This window comes from Elephas maximus, chromosome 20 (assembly GCF_024166365.1).
Source record: "Elephas maximus indicus isolate mEleMax1 chromosome 20, mEleMax1 primary haplotype, whole genome shotgun sequence".
Taxonomy (NCBI): domain Eukaryota; kingdom Metazoa; phylum Chordata; class Mammalia; order Proboscidea; family Elephantidae; genus Elephas; species Elephas maximus.
This window is the reverse complement of record NC_064838.1, coordinates 49201077-49224414: the sequence shown is the minus strand read 5'-3', so window position 1 is coordinate 49224414 and position 23338 is coordinate 49201077. Positions and strand designations below refer to the sequence as shown.

Sequence of the window (23338 nt, the reverse complement as noted above, 5' to 3'; positions counted from 1 at the left end):
TCCGCAGCGTCAGAGAGAGGCTAGCTGGTGATAAGAATAATCCTCTCAGCACAAACTTCTTTCATTTCATTGGAGCTAAACTTGACAATAAATTTCCTGGATCCAGTTCTCACTGGGGAGCCTTTTATTTGGAAGCTGATGGTCTCACCAGGCATCACGGTCCAGGAAAATGCAAAGGCACACAGACATGCAATCAGCTGAGAATCTTGGGGGCAGGTGCATTGCATAAGGAACTCCTGGCTGTAGCTCAGCGTCTTTGGAAAGGCCTGGCCATTTCAGGACACAGCACTGTGGACCTCAACCCCAGATGCTGCTAGAACCATCTGGTGAGCTTTTGACAGATACTATAGACCAAAAGAGTCACATTCTGTGGGTCAGGGCAGCGCCCCCCGTGGCCGAAAGGTGGGTGGAAGACTACTGGTAGCATCGTGGCTGGTAGCAGCACTGTTTACAAACCAGCAGGCTGAGGACCAAATTCTCGTGGTCTACATGGTGATTTTCACAATTTGAACCAATTGTCACCTTTTAAGATCCAGGAGGTTTACGCTGTAAAACATCACACGCGCTCCTCTGGCTTTTTCAGAAAATTCAGAAGATCCTACAGTGCTGGGCCCAGGTCCCCATGTGGCCTCGGCTAGCTGAGGTGAACAGCAGCAGCCACTCCTACTGCCACCGACCCCTCCATTCCTGCCCGTCCACAACACCCAACTGCCTCCCTTGTTACTGCCAACTGGTCTGGCCAGTTTGAGTCTGCACACCCTAGTTTATAGATTTCCTTCCCATTCCCCTTCATGCTGGGAGAAGATGCAGGGCTGCAATGAGCATGGCCTCTGGAGCCAGAGAGACCTGGGACACATGAGGCACTCAGCACATTTCCTGCCCGTTTTCCTCTTACAGCTCAGCCCATTTGACTCTCTTGGTAGTCCAGTGAGGTAGACAGGGCAGGTAATAGTATTATCCCCAATTCATTGCTCTCAGAGTCTCTGGTCTGCCCCCAGTCCCCTGGCTAGTTGACTGGCACTCAGACCCCAGTCGGGCACTGCTCAAATATGGGGTCCCAGCTTTGGGACTATAGACGACTCAGCTGCTCTTGGGCCTCGGCTTTCTACATAAAGCAAGGTGATTGGACCAGCTGGTTTCCAAGGCCTCTTCCAGCTCTGGCATTTTGCACACTCCTGGGAGCCCTGCCTAGGTTTACAAATGTTGTTTCATGGATATTAACAACAGTTTTCTCCAAGAAGAACATCTGTTTTATGATAAAATCCACATGAAAGAAATCATCTAGCCCCTCATTCCTCAAAAAGTGTGATCCAGGGACCCGCAGCATCCACCTCACCTGGGAGCTTGTTAGGCCCAGAATCTGAGGTCCCACTGCAAACTTGTTGATTCAGAATTTGCATTTTAACAAAATTCCCCAGGTAATTTATATGCACATTAATGTTTGAGAAACACTGGTCTTGGAGAAATAGTAGTCTGGTGCTTTTTAGTTGGAAGATTCAGACACCCTGTAAGAAATAGACCGTCGGAAACCTTCTCTCTCAGGAACAAACCATTAGAGTTCAGTCAAGTCCTTTGCTGGATATATCCACATACCAAAATCAATCATTTCTGATCCAGCAAACAAAAATGAGAAAATGCAAGGAAAAATAAGGAGTGTCAAAAGCTACAATACACCTTGAAATTAGTCCAACTAGGACTGTGTGATTTGTATATGACGAAAACAATAAAGCTTTCCTAAAGGTCACAAAGGAGAGCTGAATAAATGGAACAATATACCACATTCTTAAATGGGAAGACTCAATATTGTCATTTGTCACAGTTCTCCCCCAAATAAATCGATAAATCCAATGCAGTACCAATCAAAATGCCAACAGCTTTTAAATGAAATACGACAAGATGATTCCAAAAATTCTCTGGGCAAGAAAACGATGGGGATATCTGCCTACTATATATCAATATGTACTGTAGAACTACAGTCATTTAAAATACATGATATTGCATTAAGAGAAGACAAATAAACAGATTAAAGAGCCCAGAGACATACACAAATTAACAATATAATATAAGGCAACATTTCAAAGTACCAGGAAAATGATAGTTGGTTCAGTGAAGTTGGAACTCTACATCACTCCACACACAAAAAATTAAATTCCAGATCAATGCCTAATTGTGAAAATAAAGCCAAAAATTCAAGAAAAAGCTTAGGAGAATCATGCCTATATTCTTGGGGTGACATAAAACCCAATATCCATAAAGGAAAAGATTGACAAATTTGGCTACATTAAAATTTAAACATTCTAACGTTGAAAGGCATCGTAAAGTTTAAAAAAAAAAAAAGACTATGACAAGCTATTTACATCACATAACACTCCTTACCATGTAAAGAAAAAAAAAATTACACAAATTAAGATGAAAAGGTAAATGACTCAGTAGAAAAATGAGCAAAACATAGTGTTTAGGATTGAATTGTGTCCCCCTAAAATGTGTATCAACTTGGCTAGGCCATGGTTCTCAGTAATGTGTGGTTGTCCACTATTTTGGGATCTGATGCAATTATCCTATGTGTTGTAAATCCTAACCTCTATGATGTTAATGAGGCAGGATTAGAGGCAGTTATGTTAATGAGGCAAGACACAATCTATAAGATTAGGTTGTATCTTGCATCAGTCTCTTTTGAGATATAAGAGACGCGAGCAGAGAGACACAAGGGTACTTCCTACCACCAAGAATGAAGAACCAAGAAGGGAGTGTGTCCTTTGCACCGAGAAGCTTGTGTCAGGCATCCGTACTGGGATGCGGAGGAGATCGAGGGAGAGAAAACGTGCATGAGTCATGATAAGCTAAAGCGGAGAAGTAGAACCACAGTGATGAGCTATACCCAGCCGGGGATGAATATACACACGCACATAGATATACAGTCTGCATAGAAACAACAGCACCACCAACAACCTGACATCCTGAGTTTGTCAGACTTTTGTTAAGAAACTCAAGAACCATAATCCATGCCAGCCAGAGGTAGGCTTACCTACATCCTGACCTCCTTTGCAACCCTAATCAGGATCTCTCATGGCCAAAGGAGGGACATTCCTGTACCACCCAGTGCCAGATAACAGCCTGTGGTTGGGAGACACTCCTCCACCAGGAAGCATGGGTGCAAGGAGGCTTCCCCAAAAGTGTCCTCGAAACAAGAAACACTTGTAAGGAAGAGTCCCTACAGATGCCCTTCCCTAGCTCCAGGGTTAAGTGCCTGTGTGTGCTCCTTGTGTTCCAAGCACAGCTTCCTGCCCCCTCCACACTGGGGCTCCCCTGGATACCCTTGGACATTGGTCCACCTCACAGACAAGACCCAAAATTCAAAAATGTTTTGCTTCCCAACTAAGTTGCTTCATAGAATAGCCCAGAGAAAGGCTCAGAACTGAAGTCTGGTTCTCCTCCTCCCTCAGAGCCACACCCCTAATCTTCTAAGATGGGGCACTTGAGACTATTGTACCCACTTACCCTGAGAACTGACCCTGGCTGAGCATTCTTTCCCAGACCCCTTCATAGGCCTTGTGACCCTCCCCCGCCAGGGTGCCCCTCGGTTTGCATTTTGTTCAGCATGCTTCAGACTTGATCTCATTTTGTTTTTTTCCTCCAGACATCTAGCTCTCCCGACACAGTTCCCACTCCCCACCCATATCTCATCCCATTGGCACCACAGACTCATTAGCTAAGACCTTTCAACTCCTGCAATACAGCCAGAGCAAACCAAGGGGCAGGCCAGTGAGGCCAAGCTAGAGCACCTCTCTGCAAGGTGCCACAAACATCCCAGAAACTTGACTGGGGAGCACTGTGGAGTCACCTGAACTCCTCTTAGGAGTTGGAAGAAATATTTTGCTAAGCTGTTTGGGCAGGGAGTAAGACCCCCAAGAGAAATTCTTGACACTTAAGTCATGACAGATGGACTCTTAGCTGCCTTCCAAGGAGGGTGGGCCCAGGGAACTGCAGGATCCCATTTTGCTGGGTGGGGAAAGTATGTGGCGAGCCAAGCAAATGCTCAGACAACAGGCTAGGGCTGCCGCCAACTCCCTGCTTTTCCACCCTTCTCTTTTGGCTCTCAGCCACATCTTCAAAGGAATATCAAAGAATAATCTTTAAAAAAAAAAAAAAAAAAATTTTTTTTTTTTTTTAAAGGGGGGGCCAAACTCTTAGTCTGTGCAGACTTCATGCCCTCAGTGCACCTACTGTAGCACTGGCCACAGGGCCCCACCTATGGGGCCATGACAACCCTTCACACAGATCAAGGCTAGAGACATGAAGGGCTGTGTGGTAAATTATCAGAAGCTCTAAGGCAGGGGCACAGGGAACCTACCATGAAGTCTTCAGCAAGGGCATGGCCTTTTCACAGGAGAAGGCTGTAATGGGTAAGCTGTAACCCACACCCAGAACAGCCGGCACAGGACCCCACCTCCCTTTGCATGGAGCGTGGGTCCCAGGGTCTCCTCATGCCTGTGCCAAGCCCTGCATTGAACATGATCTCCAGCCCCCACATCAGCCTGTAATCTCCTCACCCTGATGCTCATTTTACAGATGAAACTCTGGTATCTGCTCAGCACCACCCAGTTGGTCACTTCAGAGCAGGGATTGGAGCTACTCCATACTTGCTATGCTCCCCACTCCACCCCTCCTCTAAATTCAGAGCTTCCCCATCTCTGCTCACTGTAGGCACTCACTCAGTGTCTGTGGAAGTAATAGCTTCCATTCTTATCCCCTGTTTCAGAACTTAGGTCAACAGTATTAAGTGGCCAAAGTAAAAAAAGGTAGTATGACAGGGTTCACCAAGGTTCCAGGACAGACCTCAAGCTGCCACACTTGGAGGGAAAGCCCATATAGTCACTGACACCCACCCACAGACACACACAGACACCACGCCACCCAAATATGCAACACAAGACATGGGGCAGAACAGCAAGATACTGGCAGGTTGACCCATTGTTATGAGAACAAATCAACAAGAACAAGACAGCCCAACTGAAAAAAAAAAAAAAAAAAAAATGGGCACGAGATAAAAACAGGCAGTTCCCGGAAAAGAAAACCCAATGGCCAGTATGAAAAAGTACCTAGTCTCACTAAGACATGAAGGAGATCCAAGTTGAAATCAAATACCATTTTTATCATGCATCTATTGACAAAAGTTCAAGGCTGCTCTCATAGCTCAGATTGTAATGGTGAAAGGGTGAAAGTCAAATAAACTAAGGAATTCCAGCCATGAGAATCCCATTGAGCAGTGAGAAGAATGAGGCTCTTTTCTATGACACTAACAGATTGATCTCTTCATCTGTTCTGGAGTGAAAGAAGCAAACTAGATAGTGTACGTATGAGGAAGGGGACTGGAATTACAAACAGTAGTCCAGTGTTTCCATTTTAACAAGGAAGATGTAGTCCAATACTGTTAAGTTTTGCTTAAAATGCATTTAAAGTACCAGTTCTCTGAATTTGTCACACAGGTATGTCCCCCACATCCAGTCTTGTCTATTAGAGAAATGAATAGAAACAATCTCAACATCACTAAGAGGGGATGGCCAAAGAAGTAGGTGTAGCCAGTCAATGGAAATTACTTGGTGGTAAAAACAAATGAAGAAAACTAGTCTGTGTGATACAGGATATACTGTCGAGCAAAAAAGCAAGGTACACAATACAAAAATAAATATATAATTGCTATTATAAAATTTCTGGGCAGACACACAAAAACTGATAATATAGATCATTTATTATGGAAAGAGGAGCTAAGACGCTGGGGGAGAAGGGTGAGAGAAACTTTTCACAGTGTACCCTTTTGCATCTTTAAGTTTTTGTACTATGTAAAAGTATTTCCTATTCAAAAAATCAGAATTTTAAAAATTTGGTTGACCAAAAACTGAAAAAGAAAAATTTACATAAACCATCACTTCTCCAGAAATACCTGTTTGGAAAAGCAAGATACCATTTTTCTTAGGAGTGCAACTGGCCTGAAGAACAAGTCAACCGCCCACGGTCTTTGGGGCCCCAACCCACTCCAGGACCAGTGCCCAGGCAGGACCCCTGTCTTGCTTGCAGGCACCTCACCTCTATAGGGATCTCAGGATACCGGAAAAACGTGAACACCTAAGAGGCAGCTATTTCTTTAGAGTCTAAAATTTCTGCAACCACAAAATCTTTGATGACTGGCTCATCACTGAACATTGATGTCGGTATTGGAGTCCAAGGTCAGAGTCAATTTCATCACTGCCAAAAAGTTGGGAGGGAGGGGATGGTTATTTGTTATGGTCCCCCGCCCCCCGAAATGAGTTTTCATCATCAAGCACAGAAATTAACTCTGGATGCACGGAAGTGGGCACTTTGGGCATATCCCTTCCTCTCTACAAAATAAGGAGTTGGGCTCAAAATGAACTAATAATTGGCTACATTCTCCATGTTTCCCTCCTGAGTCCATGGCAGACGTCATCAGTTGTTGTTGGGACTTCATCCTCATCCTCAACACATTCTGGGCACCCACTACCCATTGATTAGAGCAGATATTTGAGATAAAATTCCTGCCATCGTAAAAGAAGACTTCTAAAGACCCTTCCCAAAACCCCTAATTTCTGACTGTATGATAGGCCCCAGATGTTTCTTTGGCCCACATTTTCCTCTGTGCCTAGATTCCTTGTGACTAACAAATGCTAGGTATGCAATAAATATTTGTGTTTGCTCATATACAAAAGTTTGTTAGTGTATGGAAGTAACCCACAAAGAATAGAAGCATCTCAGAAGGTGGGGACCCTGATCCTAACTGGGGCCCAAGGTCTCTCCTGCCCCTGGTTTAGGTACCTTCATCTTGGATCTGTATGGTCTTAGGGAGGATATGCAGGTATTCCACCTTGAGGCCCGTGTATGACTGCAGGTAAAAAGAGGCTGAGATTTTGACATGCTGGAGGATTGAGGTCTTTCTTTTTAGAATCATGGTGATATTCACAGGGTCTCCCAGCAGCATAGGATCAGGCTGGATGGACATCTGAAGAAGGTTCTCCATTACAGGTATCTTAGTCATCTAGTGCTGCTATAACAGAAATACCTCAAGTGGATAGCTTTAACAAAGGGAAATTTATTTCCTCACAGTAAAGAATCCAAATTCAGGGCGTCAGCTCCAGGGGAAGGCTTTCTCTCTCTGTCAGCCTTCTCATCAATCTTCCCCTGGACTAGGAGCTTCTCTGTGCAGGGACCTCAGGTCCAAAGGACACAATCTGCTCCCGGCACTGCTTTCTTGGTGGTATGAGGTCACCCTGTTTTTCTGCTTGCTTCTCTCTTTTACATCTCAAAAGAGACTGGCATAAGACAATATCTGGTAGATCTCATCAATATAACTGCCACTAATCCATCTCATTACATCATAGTGATAGATTTACAACATGTAAGGAAATCACATCAGAAGACAAAATGGTAGACAATCATACAATACTAGGAATCATGTCTTAGCCAAATTGACAAGTTGGGGGACACAATTTAATCCATGACAATGGGTATCCTGTGCTTCCTCTCATAATCCAAGAAAGAGAAAGCCTGGGCCATGGCCTCCCTCTCCTCAAAGGAGCCTGACAGAAACACAAAAGCAGCCCGTTAGGCCCAAATGTCCCAACCAACTCTCAGGGCACAGACAGCCTGTTCACTCATCCATGACTCCAGAGACTTCCCAGAAGCCCACTAGTTACGGATTCACACAGACTAATGTTCAAATCCCCATTCCTGAGTAATAACACATTCTGACATCAGCGAGAATAGCAAAGACCTTCAAAAATCTGCTCTTCCATAAAAGCAACAGAATACTGGCAAAATTTGTCAAAAATTAACTTTTTCAGAATTCTGGAGGTTAGCCAAAGACTTGCAACAATCTAAGGAGCATATATTCAAGAAAAACAGCTTAATCTCAGTAAAAACAGAGAGCTTCTTAGCATTTTAAATTACCTAATTCCCATATCCTCCTCCCCAGCCTCGAAAACCAACACCACCACAATCACAATGAAAACTAGCAATCTAACAGCCTCTAGAGTGGGGCAGAATGGGTTTGGAGCACCTCAAAAGCCCTACCATCTCCCCTAGAGAACTGTCATTATTTGACCTGTCTGGCAGTTCCCTGGAAATCCCCACTCACAGGGTTTGTTGTATTTGACCTGATTCAGAGCTCCCTCATTGATGGCAGCCTTCTTCCTGGAGCATTTGTTGAAAACAATCAGTGGCGACTGTTTAACATCACAACTGCCTGAAGTGATAACAGTTAAAGTAAAAAAAACGAAAAAGGAAAAGCTGAGGAATGAGATGACCATAGAGGGCTTTGAAATGCTCAGACATATTCCTGGGAATCTAGAAGGCCACACTCACAAATAGGCTATACACATGCCCATGAATGACCTTAGAAGGCCACAAGCTCTCACTTCCAGCTGACCTTGAGGCTTTGACAAGCAGGAAGTGAAGGCTGAGGTAGAGTTGTTAACTGCTTGCCAGAACATTGAAAGCATGCCCCAACTTGTACACAGAGACCCTCTGCAAAGCCTGGGAGACTTATTAGTTCAAGGCATTTAAGAAAATCTCTGTCCAAGGCATTAGCTATCCACTAAGCTAATTGAGAAGAGGGTTTAGTGACCATGCACAACAAATACAGATTTTACAGAATTAGATCAGGAAAGTTACTAAGCAGCACCAATAACAGTGGCAAACCCAAAATCCCTGTGCCATTGAGTCAATTCCGACTCATAGCGACCATATAGGACAGAGTAGAGCTGCCCCGTAGAGTTTCCAAGGAGTGCCTGGTGGATTCGAACTGCCAACCCTTTGGTTAGCAGCCATGGCACTTAACCACTACGCCACCATGGTTTCCTAACAATGGCAAAGAGAATAGCAAACCCTGGGGTGGGGGCGGAGGATCCAGAGTTGCTATATTATATTACAGTCACGCATCATTTAACGTCCACAATACGTTTTGAGAAATAGGATATTATGTGATTTTGGATGTCACATGAACACCATATTATAAAAAGACAGTCTCCAGGTTATGAACATCCAACTTACATACAACCTGTAGTTACAAACCAACCCCCATAAAACCAATTATATTAAAAATTCGAGATATGTGTTTGTAATAACAAACAGGTGGTACTTTGTGGTGCATATCAAAACATTATTATTAATGTAATATTATGTTAAAGGTGTTTTAGTGTATCTAAAAGTGTTTCTTTAATGTGTCACATGTAGGAAGCTATTGCATTTGCTATGTCTGGTTATGTCCCCTACATTCTGTTCTCCAATCAGGGCTTCTGAACTCTATTATAACCTTATGGGACCACGATGTATATGCAGTTGATGTTGCCTGAACAGATGTTATATGGTATATTACTGTATTTAAAATATTCTGTTTTCAACAAAAATTTACAAGACATACAAAGAAACGAACAGACAAAAAAAAAAATTGCAGTCAATGGAAATTGTCCCTGAGAAGGCCCAGAACTTAGATTTAATACACAAACACTTGAAACAAACTATTTTAAATATGTTCAAAGAACTAATGAAAAGTATGATAATGATGGCTCACCAAATAGAGACTATCAATAAAGAGATAAAAATAATAAGAGAAAAAACAACCAAGCAGAAATTCTGGAGTTAAAAAGTACAATAAGAGCAGATTTGAGCTAGCAGAAAAAAGAATCAGTGAACTAGAAAATAGGTCAATTGAGATTATCCAGTCTGAGAAAAAGAAAGAAAAAATAGTGAAGAAAAATGAACAGAGCTTCAAAGGCCTGATGGACACTGTCATGGATTGAATTGTGTCCCCCCAAAATATTTGTCAACTTGGTTAGGCCATGATTCTCAGTATTGTGTGGTTGTCCTCCATTTTGTGATTGTAATTTTATGTTAAAGAAAATTAGAGTGGGATTGTAACACCCTTACTAAGGTCACATCCCTGATCCAATGTAAAGCAAGTTTCACTGAAGTGCAGAGCGCATCCTTTGGACCCAGGGTTCCTTACACAGAGAAGCTCCTAATCCAGGGGAAAGTTGATGAGAAGGACCTTCTTCCCAAGCTAACACAGACAGAAATCCTTCCTCTGGAACTGATGCCCTGAATTTGGACTTCTAGCCTACTTTACGCTGAGGAAATAAATTTCTCTTTGTTAAAGCCATCCACTTGTGGTATTTCTGTCATAGCAGCACTAGATAACTAAGACAGACAGCATCGAGTGTACCAACATATACATAATGCAAGTCCCAGAAAGAGAGGATAAAGAGAAAGGCGTGGAAAATTTTTTGAAGAATAATGGCTGAAAACTTCCCAAATTTGATGAAAAACAGCTTACACATCCCAGTGCTCAACAAACTCCAAGTAAGAGATCCATGCCTAGACACATCATAATCAAACCATTGAAAGACAAAGAGAGGCTCTTGAAAGCAACAAAAGAGAAGCAACTCTTTGCACACAAGGGATCCTCAATAAAATTAACAGCTGATTTCTCATCAGAAACCATAAAAACCAGAAGACTGGAGAATGACATATTCAAAGTACTGAAAGAAAAAGATTGTCAACCAAAAACTATACATCCAGAAAAAATATTCTTCAAAAATGAAAGAAAAATCAAGACATTCCCAGATACACAAAAACAGAGAACTTATTGTTGGCAGACCTTCCCTGCAAGAAATACTAAGGTGATTCTTTCAGGCTGATATGAAAGCACACTAGACAGCAACTCAAATTCACAGTAAGAAATAAAACACCAATAAAAGTAACTACACTGGTAAATGGAGCCCTGGTGGAGCAGTGGTTAAGAGCTCAACCTGCTAACCAAAAGGTCAGCAGTTCGAATTCACCAGCAGCTCCTTGGAAACCCTGTAGGGCAGTTCTACTCTGTCCTATAGGGTTGCTATGATTTTCTCCTGTCTGATTTAAAAGACAACTGGATAAAGCAAAAAATTATGAAACTGTGTTGGTGGGCATATAATGTATAAAGATGTAATTTGTATGACAATAACAGCAAAAAGGAAGGGGGAGGGAATAAAGCTATACTGGAGCAAAATTTTTGTACAGTATTGAAATTCAATTGATGTTAATCTGAACTAGATTATTATAAATTAAGGTGTTAATTATTATTCCTAGGGAAATCACTAAGAAAATAACAAAAATATATAGTAGGTAAATGAAACAACAGGGAATTAAAATGGTACACTAGCAAATATCTATTTAACACAAAAGAAAGTAGTGATGCAGGAATAAAGGAACAACAACAACAAAAGCACCAGACACATAACATAGAAAACAAGTAAGAAAATGGTAGGTAATCCTAACTTATCAGTAATTACATTAAATGTAAATGGATTAAACACTTCAATTAAAAGGCAGAGATGCACAGAAGGGATTAAACAATGATCCAACCAAATGCCGTCTACAAGAGACACAGTTTAGATTCAAAGACACAAAGTAAAATGATGAAGGTAAAAGGATATAAAAAGATATGCCATGAAAAACAAATCAAAATAGAACTAGAGTGGCTATACTAAGACAAAGTAGACTTTAAGACAAAAATTGTTACTAGAGACAAAAAGGGAATTTTTAAATGATAAAAAGGTCAACACATCAAGAAGACATAGCAACTGTAAACATACATGTACCAAATAAGAGAACCTCAAAATAAATGAAGCAAAATGGGCAGATTTAAAAGAACTGGATAATAATAGTTGGAGACTTCAATATTTTGTTTTCAACAAGTAGGACAACTAGACAGAAGATCAATAGGAAATCGAAGACCTGAACAACACTATAAAACAAGATCTAGCATACATCTATAAAACACTCCAACCAACAACAGCAGAATATGTATTCTTTTCGAATGCACATGGAACATTCTTTAGTACATACATATATTATGTCATAAACACGTCTAAGGATTGAAATAATACAAAGTATGTCCTCTAATCACAATGGAATGAAATAAGAATTCATAACAGGAGAAAATTTGTGAAATTCAAATATACAGGAATTAAACAACACAATCCTAAACCAATGAGTCAAAGAAGAGTTACAAGGGAAATTAGAAAATACACTGAGATGAATGAAAACAAAACGCAACATACTAAAATTTATGGAATGCAGATAAATCAGCCCCTAGAGGAAAATTTATAGCTGTAAATACCTATGTTAGAAAGGAAGGATAATCTTAATCTATAATCGAAACCTCCACCTTGTTTTTGTTGTTAGGTGCCATCAAGTCAGTTCCAACTCATAGTGACCCCATGTACAACAGAACGAAACACTGCCCAGTCCTGCACCATCCTCACAATCGTTGTTACGCTTGAGCCCATTGTTGCAGCCACTGTGTCAACCCATCTCATTGAGAGTCTTCCTCTTTTTTGCTGACCCTCTACTTTACCAAGCATGATGTCCTTCTTCAGGGACTGGTCCCTCCTGATAACATGTCCAAAATGCTTCTAATGAGCATTCTGGTTGTACTTCTGCCAAGACAGATTTGTTTCTTCTTCTGGCAGCCCATGGTATATTCAATATTCTTCACCAACACCGTAATTCAAAGGCATCAGTTCTTCGGCTTTCCTCTCACACGTGTATGAGGCAATTGAAGACACCATGGCTCCTGTCGGGTGCACCTCAGTCCTTAAAGTGACATCTTTACTTTTTAATACTTTAAAGAGCCTTTTGCAGATTTGCCCAATACAATACACCATTTAATTTCTTGAGTGCTGTTTCCATGGGCATTGATTGTGCATTCAGGTAAATTGAAATCCTTGACAACTTCAATCTTTTCTCTGTTTATCATGATGTTATTTATTGGTCCAGTTATGAGGATTTTTGTTTTCTTTATGTTGAGGTGCAATCCATACTGAAGGCTGTGGTCTTTGATCTTCATCAGTAAGTGCTTCAAGTCCTCTTCACTTTCAGCAAGCAAGGCTGTGTCATCTGCATTTCGCAGATTGTTAATGAACCTTCCTCCAATCTTGATGCTGCATTTTTCTTAATATAGTCCAGCTTCTTGGATTATTTGCTCAGCATACAAATTGAATAAGTATGGTGAAAGGATACAACCCTGATGCACATCTTTTCTGATTTTAAACCACACTGTATTCCCTCGTTCTGTTCAAACCACTGACTCTTGGTCTAAGTACAGGTTCCTCATAAGCACAATTAAGTGTTCTGAAATTCTCATTCTTCACAATGTTATTGATAATTTATTATCCACATAGTCATTTGCCTTTGCATAGTCAATAAAACACAGGTAAACATGTTTGTAGTGTTCTCTGCTTTTAGCCAAGATCCATGTGACGTCAGCAATGATATCCCTTGTTCCACGTCCTCTTCTGAATCTGGCTTGAATGTCTGGCAGTTCCCTGTTGATGTACTACTACAACCGCTTTTGAATGATCTTTGGCCAAATTTTACTTGTGTGTGATCTTAACAGTGTTGTTCAATAATTTCCTCATTCTGTTGGATCACCTTTCTTTGAAATGAGCACAAATACGAATCTCTTTCAGTTGGTTGGCCAGGTAGCTGTCTTCCAAATTTCTTGGCATAGACGAGTGAGGCATCCAGCACAGCACTCATCTGTGGAAACATCCCAGTTGGGGTTCCACCAATTCCCGGAGCCTTGTTTCTCACCAACGCCTTCAGTGCAGCTTGGACCTCTTCCTTCAGCACCATCAGTTCTTGCCGTTATGCTGCCTCCTGAAATGGTTGAAAATTGACCAATTTTTTTGGTACAGCAACTCTGTATTCCCCCCATCTTATTTTGATGCTTTCTGCATCATTTAATATTTTCCCTGTAGAATCCTTCAGTATTGCAACTTGAGGCTTGAATTTTTTCTTCAGTTCTTTCAGCTTGAGAAATGATGAGCGTGTTCTTCCCTGTTGGTTTTCTGACTTCAGGTCTTTGCACATTTCATCATAATACTTTACTTCTTCTTCTCAAGCTGCCCTTTTTAATCTTCCATTTGGCTCATTTACTTCATCATGTCTTCTTTTGGCTTTAGCACTCTACATTCAAGATCAAGTTTCAGTCTCTTCTAACATCCATTCTGGTCTTTTCTTTCTTTCTTTCATGTCTTTTTAATGACTTCTTGCTTTCTTCATGGATGATGTCCTTGATGTCATTCCACAACTCATTTGGTCTTCGGTCATTAGTGTTCAATGCATCAAATCTATTCTTGCGATGGTCTCTAAATTCAGGTGGGATATATTCAAGGTTTTATTTTGGCTCTTGTGGACTTGTTCTAATTTTCTTCAGCTTCAACTTGAACTTGCATATGAGCAGTTGATGGTCTGTTCCATAGTTGACCCCTGGCCTTGTTATGACTCAACCTTAAGAAACTCAAAAAAGAAGAGCAAACTAAATGCAAAGCAAGCAGAAGGAAGAAAATAATAAAAATAAAAGTGGAAACAAATGAAATAGAGAAAACTCAATGAAACTAAAAGTTGATTCTTTGAGAAGATAAACAAAATTGAGAAACTTTTAACTAGAATGACCAAGAAAAAAAAAGAGAAGGTACAAATTACCAAAATCGGAAATGAAAGAGAAGGCATTACGACGGACCTTAAAAAAATAAAAAGCATTATATATATTTGGTATAAAGACAATCTCTGACTGGGCCATGACTTGAGTAGACCTTTACCAGAAAGAGTATGATAATGACCATGGTCTTCAAGTCCAGTAACAAATTTTTTTTTTTTTAATCTAGACAAAATGTTGGCACTTCGAATCCACCAGGTGCTCCTTGGAAACCCTAGGGAGCAGTTCTGCTCTGTCCTATAGGGTCGCTATGAGTTGGAATCGACTTGACAGCAATACGTTTGATTTTTTTTTTTTTTTTGGTAGACTGACTCAGGGTATTATAAAACCCCAAGTTAGAGCACTAGGGCTAGGATTTCTTCTGGTCCTTGTTGATCTCCCAGGATACCTAAATACCTCATTTAAGTGGGAGGAGACACAGGAAGACTGGCCTTCAGGTTTCCAAATTACCTCTAGGCTGGAGGCCTGGTGAGCGACGGACAAAGGCTCCTAGGACTTCCCTGGACAATTTTCTACACTTTGGGGGCTCCGGGACCCAAATTCTGCTCTCAAGGTGACTCCAGCTCTCCCTTCCAGGTTGCCCACCTTGTGGACACTTGTTGATTCTTATCTTAGCAGCCTCTGGCCCTGGTGACCACCCCTGCCTGGACAAATTCCTCCTCTGGGAACCTAAGCTTGCCTCTTCTTCTATCTCAGTGTATTTGAGGATTTTGTTTGTCTGCCTCTCCCTGAAATGTTAGCACTTCCTGACGTAATGTATTTCTCACTCTGCCTACACCTCAAGTGACTTCATCCTTCTATTGGGTTTAGTCATTACCTCCTGGCTGACCATTCCCCATCCCCACCATCCCCATCTCCAGCCCTGGTCACTCTCCTTTGAATTCAATCCATCCTTTCCTGGAAATCTCTACCTAGATGTTCTCCAGACACTCTGAATTTAGCGTGTTCCAAACTGATTCATTCTCCCTCTCAGGATCACTTACCCCACCCCCTTCGCAGGCTCAGTCTCTGCGGATGGCATCCCAGTGTATAAAATGACGCATGGGACCACAAAGCCTAGGGACACACTGCCTGACCTCATGTGCCCAGGTCCCTACCATGCCAGACCCAGCTCCAGAGAAGTCCCTGGCTCTGGTAGGATGTGTGGAGGTTGTATTATGCAATAGTGATGACTGGGGGGAGGGGGCTCAGTGTCAAAGGAACCTGACTTCAAAACCTGGCTCAGCCACTTATTAGCTCTGTGAGCTTGGGCCAGTAACCTGACAATTCTGACTTTCTAAGATGTGAATTGGAGCCCTGGTGGCTCAGCAGCTAACTGCTTAGCTGCTAACCAAAAGGTTGGCAGTTTGAATCCACCCGTTGCTCCTTGGAAACCCTATGGGACAGCTCAGCCCTGTCCTGTAGGATTGCTCTGAGTCAGAATCGACTCAACCGCAATGGGTTTGGGTTTTTTTGTTTGTTTAAAATGTGAATTAGAAACAAATCTCACAGGCTACTGTGAGGACTGAGTCAGGTGAGGTATGAAATGTGCTTAGTATGTAGTTAATCCTCAAGCAATATTAGCTGTAACTACAACTACAAATTAATGATTAACAATAATAAGTGGTTGTTGATAATACTGGTAGCTCCTATTGGTGCAAATATCTGGGTCTCTTTAGTGCCTAGACAGTGTCTGCTGGATGAATAAACGAACGAGAGAGAGAAATAGCAGATTTCATCTTTTCCTTGGCTGCAGACTGTCACTTGCTGGGATTCTGGTTTTGTTGATCAGTAATTTTGTAACTCACCAGTGTCTGAAATCTTGACCTTAGCTCCTGCTGTTTTTAAGGAGGAGCCCTGCTGGTGCAGTGGTTAAAGCATTTGGCTGCTAACAAAGGTCGGTGGTTTGAGCCCATCAGCAGCTCCAAGGGAAAAAGATGTGGCAGTCTGCTTCCATAAAGATTTACATGCTTGAATACCCTACGGGGCAGTTCTGCTCTGTCCTGTAGGGTGTTCCAGGGCAGTGGGTTTGGTTTGGGGTTTTTTTTTTTTTTTTTAATAATTTCTATTGTGCTTTAAGTGAAAATTTACAAGTTAAGTCAGTCTGTCACATATAAGCTTATATATACCTTACTCCATACTCCCACTTACTCTCCCCCAGTAAGTCATCCCACTCCCTCCTTCCGGTCTCTCCTTTCGTGACGGTTTTGCCAGTTTCTTAATCCTCTCTACCCTCCCATCTCCCCTCCAGACAGGAGACGCCAACACAGTCTCAAGTGTCCACCTGATGCAAGTAGCTCACTCTTCATCAGCATCTGTCTCCAACCCATTGTCCAGTCCCTTCCATGTCTGATGAGTTGTCTTCGGGAATGGTTCCTGTCCTGGGCCAACACAAGGTTTGGGGACCATGACCGCCGGGATTCTTCTAGTCTCAGTCAGGCCATTAAGTCTGGTCTTTTCATGAGAATTTGGGGTCTGCATCCCACTGATCTCCTGCTCCCTCAGGGGTTCTCTGTCGTGCTCCCTGTCAGGGCAGTCATCGGTTGTGGCCGGATACCATCTAGTTTGGAGTTTATTTTTAAGTTGGTTCTTTTGGTTTTTCTAGGTAGACAATATATCATCTGCAAGTAGTACAGTGTTAGTGCTTCCTTTCAGTAGTTTCAATTCTTTTTTTTTTTTTTTTCACCTCCCCCCCTCATCCTGGTGCGTGAACTAGAACTTCAGAGCAACCTCTGAATGAAAGCTGTGAGAGTAGGCACCCCTGCCAGGCTCCAGCTCCAAATGGACCACTTCAGGGATTTATAGCCGGGCCCTGATCTGCCCATCTCCTCTAGTCCCTCTGCCAACTCCTCATTCTCCCTTTTCTCACCCATGGCCACTTGTAGCTTGCAAGGGGGTTTGTGCTTGCTGGGTCAAAGAGGCAAGGAAACAGAGCTTCACAAAACAAACAATAACACACGAGGAATGTGCTTCTTAGTTCAATCAAGTATACAAGACCAAATGGGCAACACCTGCTCAAAAGCAAAGACAAGAAGGCAGGAAGGAATGGAACAACAGGACAAATGGACGCTGAGAACTCAGGGTGGAAAGGGAAAGGGGGAGAGTGCTGACACATCGCAGGGATTGCAACTAATGTCACAAAACAATTTGTGCATAAATTTTTTAAAAATAATTTTTATTGTGCTTTAAGTGAAAGTTTACAAATCAAGTCAGTCTGTCACATATTGCCCATAAATTTTTGAATGAGAAACTAATTTGTGCTATGAACTTTCACCAAAAACACAATAAAATTTTAAAAAGGATGTTTTCTTACAAGGCTGAGTTAGGGTAAAGGCAAGAATAAATAAAGAAGCAACAAAAGAAATAAAAGAAACATTTTTCCTTATAAAAAAGATACAGAGCTTCACACTGGCCAATGGGGACCGGTTAGAGCAGATTCTCAAACAGCGCCAAGTACCGGAATCTCCTGGGCAGGGTGTTAAAAGCCAATACAGATTCCTGGCCAACACCTAGAGGACAACACCTCTAGGGGCTAAGGCTCTGGTCCAAGAATCTACATATTTTTTTTAAATAATATTTTATTGTGCTTTTAGTTAAGGTTTACACAGCAGTTTAGGTTCCCATTCAATCTACACAAATTGCTCAGTGACACTGGACATTCTTCACAATGTGTGAACATTCTCATTATTTCCATTCTGGTTGTTCTGTTTCCATTAATCTAGTTTTCCTGCCCTCTGACATTCTCATCCTTGTTTTAAAGTCATTGTTGACTGTTTGGTCTCATAGTAATCCTTTTGTTACTAATTAAAAAAAATTTTTTTTTTTTTATATCATGTGTTTTCAGTACTGGAATGCATGCTTACTAATTGAGTGTGTTTAAATTTTTGGTTAGTAATACAGATTTTGAGAAACATGATCTGGTAATACAAGCCACCAATAAGGCAAATGGCACTCTGGCGCCACCAATCTGTGGTATGACAATATACCAGTAAGAACTAAATAGAGAATTTATTGCAGGTGCCTTTCCATTAAAAAAAAAAAAAAAAAAATTTTTTTTTTTCCATTAGGTTACATGGGGAACTTCTGGTTTTCCAAATATAAACAAACCCACCAGAGCTCCCTATCACACAAGAAAGCCATAATTATGCTTGCAAGCCTTATCTTGCAGAAATAAAGAAAAACAAGGCAAAAGTGTACAAAACTAACACCTCCAGGAAGCATCACCTAATAGAATGTTCAACCTACACAACAACGAGGCTCCAACTCTGGTCTGCTGAGCTTCACGTATTTCAAAAAGGACCCACCTAGATGATAAATGCATTGGAACTGGAAAACCATACTACCTAGGAGGTCCAGAGGCATAAAAAGTGGCTGGTATACTATTAAACCAGTAGTAACAAAAGGGTTAAGAGTGCAGTACTTATGGGTGATAGTATTTTGTGAGCCAGTCTGTTATCCGGCTACAAGGTGACCTTGGGTTAGTTTCTGTTCAAGGTCTGGAGAGTATCTCAGAGCAGAGCAATAGTCTCAGGGAGTCCTCCAGTCTCAACTAGTCCAGTAAGTCTTTTTTTTTCCCCCTTCTTCTTTTTTTTTAATAAGAAATTTGAGGTTCTGTTCCACATTTCTCTCCTATTCTATTAGGGTCCATCTATTGTGTCCTTGATTAGAAATGTAGGTAGTATTAGCCGGACACCATACAGTTCTTGTCGTCTCAGGGTAGATGAGACTGCGGTTCATAATTCGTCCTGTAGACTAGTTTTTTCTTTGAATCTTTAGTTTCCTTCTTTCTGTTTTGCTCTGAATGAGTAGAGACCAGTAGTTGTATCTTAGATGACCATTCAAAAGCTTTTAAGACCCCAGATGCTACTCACCAGACTAGGATGTAGAACATAATTTTATGAACTATGTTATGCCAATTGACCGAGTTGTTCCACAAGGCTATGGTCTTAATCCTTCAAACCCAGAAAACCAGTTCTGCGAGGCTTTTGGTTATATCTAAGCAGCATCCATAATTGTGCCCCCATGTGTTTTATTATACATATGAATATATGTGTGTGCAGTCACACGCATGCATGTACAGGAATCTGCATTTTTAACAAGCACCCCCAGGTGACTCTGATACAGACTATCCAAGGGCAAATTTGGAAAAACACTGAATTTTAAGGGCAGTGGGCATCTAGGCACCTATGACTTGAATTGGTCTCTGAAAGAGCTTGGAGGGACCCCACAAGAGAGTGGGTCTCAGGGAGGGGAGGGCCTGGAGACGGGGCTTAGGCTCGAAAATTCCTGGGAGATGGAAGGAGGGAGGCAGAGCCATGTGCAGAGGGGCCCTACCAGATAGAGTTATTGCTAGTGCTGGAAATGACCTTGCCCTTCTCATCCAGGATGATGTCTACCGTGAGGTTCTGTCTGTCATGGGCTGACTCTAAGGCAGTCACACTGCACACTGTCATGCCCAAAGCTCTCAGCACTGAAATAGCACTGGGTGGTGGTGACTGGTGACTGGGGTGGCACCGGGAGGCCCTTCCTTGGTCCCTCTCCCCTCAAACCCTGGTCTGCCATGTACCTGTGGTCAGGGCCTCGGAAAACACCCAGCACTGGCCAAAAGATGCGCGATTCTTCATGTGCTGCTGCAGGATGGGGGCACTGCCTGTCCTAAACTAGGGGACCACACTGCCCTTGTAGTCCCTCGACCAGCTCCCACTAAGCACATCTTCATTGTTCTAGTGGCTCATCTGATACACACACAGAAGGGTGCGGTCAGTGTCCACCCCCCAGCAGAACAAGGGGCTGCCAGCCCAGCCTGGCCTCAGTGCTTCTCATGTGGACACCCCAGAGCATTTCAAAACACTTGCGGGACACAGCCTGTCTGGGGCAAGGAGGGTGCCCAGAAAGACCAAAGAGTTCACCAGCTGTGTAACTTGGGGCACGTGCCCCCTCTCTGTGCCTCAGTTTCCTCCTCTGTAAAATGGTGATAATAGTGACGCCAACCTTTAGGGTTGTGTTGAGGATGGCATAAGGTATGCCTGTTTTGGTATTTTCATTTTTTAAATTAACTAGTGATGGCCTGCATCTCTCTCAATCTCTGAGAAGCCCTGGAGGGAAAATCCTTCCCACGTTATTAAAACAAGGAGGAACATCTTAAATGCCCATCAATGATGAATATATAAACAAACTGTGGTACATACACACAATAGAATGTTATGCAGCGTTAAAGAATAACAACAAATCCATGAGACATCTCATGACATGGATGAACCTAGAGGACATTAACCCCATTGCCATCAAGTCAATTCCAACTCATAGTGAGCCTAGAGGACAGAGTAGAACTGCTCCACAGGGTTTCCAGGGAGGAGCTGGCAGATTTGAACTGCCAACCTTTTGGTTAGCAGCTGAGCTGTTAACCGCTGTGCCACCAGGGCATTATGCTGAGTGAAATAAGTCAGTCACAAAAGGGAAAGTACTCTATGACACCACTATTATAAAAAGTCAAGAAAAGGTTTCCACACAGAAACATTCTTTGATGGTTACCAGGGATGGGCGGGATGGCGGGGGGAGACTGCTAACTAGATAGTAGACTCTTAGTAACTTTGATGAAGGGGGAGATAATACACAATATGGGGGAAGTCAGCACAACATAATCAAGGTAAAGGAAGACACTGAAAGGTACACAAGAGTAAAAGGCAACAACAGTAAATATTAATACACACACAATCCTACAACAACAGTAATAACGAACAATGAGTGGATACACAGGTAGATATGTAAACTGAACAGGAGCAGAAGGGCATATGGAAGTACATCCACATACATATGTATGTGTACATGCTGCAAATATACCCACGTATGCAATAGTGTGCACAGGGGACACACACATGAAAACTTCCTAGCCATAACCATACACCTCCAGGGACTGAGATACTGGGCTTGAGGACTAGGAACCATAGTCTCTGTGGGCATCTAGGTCATTTGGCATATCGTTATCCATATAGACAATGTTCTACATCCTACTTTGGTGAGTAACAGCTGGGTCTTAAAGGCTTTCGAGCGCATCTCACAACATGGATGAATCTGGAAGGCATTATGCTGCATGAAATTAGTCAGTTGCAAAAGGACAAATATTGTATGAGACCACTGTTATAAGAACTCAAGAAAAGGTTTAAACACATAAGAAAACATTTTTTGATGCTTATGAGGGTGGGGAGAGAGGAAGAGGGGTACTCACTAGATAGTAGACAAGCATTATCTTAGGTGAAGGGAAAGACAACACACAATGCAAAGGAAGTCAGCACCACTGGACTAAACCAAAAGCTAAAAAGTTTCCTGAACGCAACCGAACACTTCAAGGTACAGAGTATCAGGGGCGGCAGTCTGGGGACCATGGTTTTGGGGTACATCTAGGTCAACTGGCAGAACAAAATTTATTAAGAAAATGTTCTGCATCCCACTTTGGTGAGTGGTGCCTGGGGTCTTAAAAGCTAGCAAGCAGCCATCTAAGATGCGTCAATTTGTCCCAACCCACCTGGAGCAAAGAAGAATGAAGAACACCAAAGACAGAAGGAAAATATTGGCCCAAGAGACAAAAAGGGCCACATAAACAAGAGACTCCGTCAGCCTGAGACCGGAAGAACTAGATGATGCCCTACTACCACCAATGACTGCCCTGACAGGGAATGCAACAGAAAGTCCCTGACAGAGCAGGAGAAAAGTGAAGTGCAGAACTCAAATTCACATAAAAAGACCAGACTTAATGGTCTGACTGAGACTAGAGGAACCCCAGAAGACATGCCCCCAGACTCTCTGTTAACCCAGAACTAAAATCATTCCCAAAGCCAGCTCTTCAGACAAAGACTAGACTGCAGTATAAAACATAAAATAATACTCGTGAAGAGTGTGCTGCTTAGTTCAAGTACACACACAAGACTAAATGGGCAGCTCCTGTCTGGAGGTGAGATAAGAAGGCAGACAGGGATAGGAGCTAGTTGGAGGGACACAAGAAATTTGGGGTGGAAAGAGCGAGTGTGCTGTCACATTATAGGGATAGCAACTAGGGTCATATAACAACACGTGTATAAATTTTGTACGAGAAACTAACGAGCTATAAACTTTCACCTAAAGAACAATAAAAAACTATAAAAAAAAAAAAAACTTGTGAGCGGCCATCTAAGATACAACTATTGGTCTCTTCCCGTCTGGAGCAAAGAAGAGTGAAGAAAATCAAAGACTCAAGGAAACAATTGGTCCAAAGGACTAATGGACCACAGGAACCAAAGCCTCCACTAGCCTGAGACCAGAAGAACCACATGGTGCCTGGCTACCACTACCTACCACTCTGATCAGGATCACAAGAGAAGGTCCTGGACAGAGTGGGAGAGAAAAGTAGAATAAAATTCAAATTCATAAAAAAGACCAGACTTACTGGTCTGAAAGGGACTGGTGGAATCCCCGAGACTATGGCCCTTAGACACTCTTTGAACTTGGAACTGAAATCACTCCTGGAGAGCACATTATGGCCATACAATAGACAGCCCTATAAAATGAACAATAACACCAGTGAGGAATGCACACTTCAGAACAATCAACTACACGAGACCTAAAGGGCAGCTTTTGCCCAAAAGCAAACCTGGGCGAACGGACACAGGGGGCAGGGGGGACCCAAGGAGGCAGTGGGGAGATGCTGACATATTCAGGGGTTTGCAACCAACGTCACGAAACAACCCAAAAACAACAGGCTGGAAATAAATTGCTGAATGGGAAACAAATTTGCTCTGTAAACTGTCACCTAAACAACAATAAAATGTTTAAAAA

At 42.2% G+C, this 23338-nt stretch overlaps 1 protein-coding gene across 1 annotated transcript in view; it reads right to left on the bottom strand.

Moving 5' to 3' along the window:
• Positions 1-20: 20 nt before the first annotated feature.
• The window catches only part of TGM4 (transglutaminase 4), a 31087-nt gene continuing 7769 nt past the window's right edge, over positions 21-23338 (bottom strand). The window contains 7 exon segments of the mRNA XM_049862057.1: positions 21-275; positions 6085-6199; positions 6201-6243; positions 6829-7048; positions 17290-17437; positions 19865-20000; positions 20097-20253. Coding sequence (XP_049718014.1) covers positions 21-275; positions 6085-6199; positions 6201-6243; positions 6829-7048; positions 17290-17437; positions 19865-20000; positions 20097-20253 — 1074 coding nt within the window.